The 4,374-nt window shown below is 37.1% G+C and overlaps 1 protein-coding gene across 2 annotated transcripts in view; it reads right to left on the minus strand.

Annotated features, from left to right (window-relative positions):
• The window catches only part of hm13 (histocompatibility (minor) 13), a 49,133-nt gene that overhangs the window by 10,184 nt on the left and 34,575 nt on the right, over positions 1–4,374 (minus strand). For both annotated transcript variants that reach the window (XM_016494552.1, XM_016494551.1), the window contains exons 6-11: positions 3,253–3,378; positions 3,057–3,114; positions 2,002–2,085; positions 1,831–1,867; positions 1,629–1,731; positions 1,454–1,539 (exon numbers count right to left, since the gene is read on the minus strand). In XM_016494552.1, coding sequence (XP_016350038.1) covers positions 1,454–1,539; positions 1,629–1,731; positions 1,831–1,867; positions 2,002–2,085; positions 3,057–3,114; positions 3,253–3,378 — 494 coding nt within the window. The remainder of the gene's footprint in view (positions 1–1,453; positions 1,540–1,628; positions 1,732–1,830; positions 1,868–2,001; positions 2,086–3,056; positions 3,115–3,252; positions 3,379–4,374) is intronic.

Below are 4,374 nucleotides of genomic sequence, written 5' to 3' on the forward strand. Positions count from 1 at the left end.
AAATCTCGATTTTTCCAGAATGTTTGACCGATTCTCGATTTTTTTTAAACGATTTTTAACTAGTCAACTTGAAAATTGAACTACAACATGATTCAAGTAACTTTTTCTTTACTAACTTTCTAGATAAAGAAAATTCTATTCCAAGTGCAGCACACAAGTTGTCAACATAATGTAAATGTTAAACAAATTACTTGTTAAATATCTTTGCAGAAAAGATGCATAAACTACAACTACATATTGTACAAACTTGTCTTATACATATTATGTGTTCAGAAATAATACGAGGAAAATTATTTTAGAAAATCTCAAAAGTCAAGGTAATTCAAATTCAAAATGACTGAAGGTATAACACCAGTAGACTATTATTAACTATAAATGTTCTTTAAAAACAACAGCAGCTTTCAGCCTGTCACCATGATGCAAACATGAAATATCAGACATACAGTAGTAGTTCTTTACAGGTTTTGTATTCGATTGCGCTGCTTTTCCATTGTTTTTTTTCTGTGTAAACATGGATGTGTTTGACTGTTGCGCTCACGTCTCTTGCAGTGTCTCGTGCATGAAACGGCTTTCTAAAAACACTGCGCTCAAGTTAAAAGAAGTTCACTCCCATCTTCTTGCGACGCGGGCAGTGGAATTGGTAAAACATGCATCTTTGTCAACACAAAAGCGCTGTGTGAATGATGCCTAACGCTAAATTTATGGTCCTTCACAGAGCGCGTCACACATGAGCGGTTAATCATGTGCGCCGACATGCGGTTGGATCGTTCTTTTCTCTTTACTGTTATCACCAGCATATTGTCAAAGTGTCTTATTCTAACATTTGGTAAGATTTCTATTCAGAATCGCGATTCCTCGATTTCTAAAAAATAAAATCGTGGCAAAACAATAAATTCGAATTAATCTATAAAATCGGGAAAATCGCCCAGCCCTAGTGTAGTGTATTGCAGGCTTTACTTTGAGCAGCTTTATGCCAATGAAAGAGTTTTCAAATAAAGTCCAAACTCTTGTGAACCAATGCGAACACAGTGTATGCTTCCAGTCGAACACATAGCCTTTAAAAGTACTCCAGCATTTGACAGTGTGCGAACACAGGCAGTCAACACACATGCACACTAGAAATGTTATCTTTGTCCAGTGCCATTTCTTTCCGGAAGAAATTAAAAAGTTCTTTGTGTGAGAAGTGTAAGTGATACTCGTGACTGTATTTTAAAAGAGCACAATATATCAAGCACACTGAACGTAAAGAGTAACAGTAGAAATGAGGCAGCCCATCATGACAGGTGCTACACCATTGGTTTTGGGTGCAAGAAAGACACAATGACATGCATGCATGAACGTGAGAGCAGAAGTGTGCTATGTTCATTAAAACTACATTCCAAGCTAATGTCCCCTAAGCATCCTGACCCTGGACATAAGCTCTGAACATGGTCATTGTCAGGAGCGGAGTTACCTGAACATCTCAGTCAGTTCTCCTTTAAACAGGGCCAGCAGCACTGGAAATCCAATACAAGCAGGGACCAGGTACAGCAGAGCAGGCTGGGAAACAAAACACAGCCTCATTCAGTGCCATCTTGGCTTGATTTCTTTAATGAAGGACAGCAATAGTGTGTTTGTTATGTTTTTACCTGAGCATGTTTAAAGGTGTGCATAACGAATATGGTAAGACCCAGGCCAAAGATGTAAGCCAGGAAACTGGTGTAGAAGTAAGTACGTGTGTTCTTCTTCAAACTAAGAGTGAAAGATGAGAAAACGACAACAGCTGTAAATCAAAACTGCAAGCACCTGAAGTCAGACAAAACCAAAAAAAACAAAACAAAAGGACTTTACCTGACATCAAAGCGCAGGAGCAGAGCAATGAAGATCCCTGACAGAGCAGGAAAGAGTGCATTCAGTAATAAGCTTTTCCTTTAAATAATGAACAATGTTCATGGCTCAATGTTTACAGGTTATATTGTGCAATAAATAGCCGTCTTAAACAAACATGTCATATATATTTACCCGGAATGACAATGTCCCCCAGTCCCAACATGGCAAAGTTACTGGCATCCAAACCTTTCTCCAGCAAATCTTGAGGGAAAACCACTAGAAGAAAAAAAGGAGTGGGAAATAGAGAAATATAAGAGTGAGAATTAACTGAAGAGAATGAAGATGGAGTAGTAATTTCCAGCAGAAGAGGTGAATATCAGGGTTCCTACGCCTTTTTACCAAGTAAACATCAAGACCTGTTCCAGTATGACTGGATAAAAACAATAAAAAATTGCTAATGAAATGTTATACTACATATAAGTACATTGTATTATATTGCATGCATTAAAAAAATTATTAAAATATTTTTTTATTTTTTTATTTAAAAGAACTCTCTTTAAATGTGTAACCACTATGTAAACAAAAACAAGAAGGAAAATGTAACTGCATGCTATATTTTGTTATACATTACGTGCTCATGCCTGTCCAGTGCAGTCTGCGAAGTTTAACAGACTCGCTTGCGTTGAGTATGATTCAAGCAAGATGGAAATATTAGTATATGGTAAATGGTATATGAGTTTGTTTGAAGCGCTTAAGAGATTGTTCAATAGTTCCAAAAAATGAAAGTTCTGTTATCATTTACTCCCTTTCATGTTGTCCCAAAGCTGTATGACTTATTTTGTGTTGCACAGAAGTATTTTGAAGAATGTTGGTAACCAAACAGTACTGATGTCCATTCATTTTCATTACATGGATGACATGAGCAAAATTACAATTTTAATTGTTTGAGTGAACTTATTCCTTTTAATATAAAACAATTTAATGTTCTTAATTTGTGTCACATTTTTCCCACAACAGCTCAACTTTGTGTCTTCTGATAATTTTCAGATGCATTTTGTTTGACTGTCGATTGTTTTCATGATCAGTTTTTATAGATGATTTGCTAAGTGACTATTTTAATTTGATACTTCCTTAATGAAATCCAGGGAAAGTATCCAAACGGCCAGTCTTCAGATAACCAACCACCAACAACCTCCTGTTCTGGAGATTAATGGAGAGAAGGATGGATGGATAAATCAGATACTCACACTTAATTGGGGCTTCGAAGGACTTGGCAACCGTCACCATAACATTGGTGCCAAAAACCTAGAAAACAAACAGAGTACATGTTTTTTTGCAGAGACATGTATGTACCAGGGCCGGTGCCAAATCTTGTAGGTGGGCCCTATATTAAGCAGGCTTTACAATAATGAATTTGAATGTACTAACATTTCCATAACTTACCCAGAACACATCGTAAACGAACAGACCTCCCAGCAGGATGCATCCAGTGCTGACGTTATTGAGGTGGAGCAGCTCAACTCCATTCAGGGCAAAAGCCAGACCAAACAGGTTATTGGCTATCCAATGCTGTCAGGAGACACAGAGACTTTTGTCCACAAAAAGGGCCTCATGTACTTGGCTTGAATGCTTCTCTTTCTATATCAATGCACTAAAATATAGACAATAACTGAAGCATAAAGAATTCACATGTTGATAAAGGTTCATATTAATTATACACATATATATTGAAAAAACAACTAAACCAACTAAAGTTTTTTTTGTTGCTTAGACATAAAATTAGCCTTTTCATTCTGAGGAAAATGGACAAAATGCATAAATATGACATGAAATACTGGCTACATTCAAAGAATACTTTTGTCAAAAGGCCATTTTTAATTTTACTTGTTAATCACAGAGCCACACATATTATATTTATGAATAACCACTGTAAAATATGTCAGCACTGCACTGGCTCCCGATTAAACATTGTGTACATTTTACAATCTTGTTATTATAAAGCCCTGAATGGTTTAGCACCTCAGTATTTGAATGAGCTCTAATTACATTATAATCCTTCACATCCGCTGCGTTCTCAAAACTCTGGCAATTTGATAATACCTAGAATATCAAAATCAACTGCGGGCCTTGAACAACAAAGTAAAAGACGGCATTCTGAAGGAGATAAAAGACATCTACTTTTACTCTGCCACTACAGATATGTGGTCAAGCTCAAATATGACCCCATATATGAGCTTGACCATACACTACATAACTGCTGACTGGACTCTGCAGTCAAAGTGTTTAGAGACCAGATACCCCAGAACCACACTGAGGATTAGGCTTGCCGCGATAGACGGTGTTGACGGTGATACCGGTGTTAAGCCGCAACACCGGCTACATCACTTGCCCACCGACCCCCACCATCGTTTTGATTTTTTTAATAGAAATAAAAATCATTTAGTTCAGTAAAAGAACAGACACTGCAATTAAAAACTGAACGCGGGTGCTCAATGCAGCATGCCGAACGACAGTCGCATCACAGATCAGATTTCATTTATCCAGTGAGGAGAGTGAGTCAAGCTG

The sequence above is a fragment of the Sinocyclocheilus anshuiensis genome, unplaced genomic scaffold (genome assembly GCF_001515605.1).
Source record: "Sinocyclocheilus anshuiensis isolate Anshui unplaced genomic scaffold, SAMN03320099.WGS_v1.1 scaffold342, whole genome shotgun sequence".
Lineage (NCBI taxonomy): Eukaryota > Metazoa > Chordata > Actinopteri > Cypriniformes > Cyprinidae > Sinocyclocheilus > Sinocyclocheilus anshuiensis.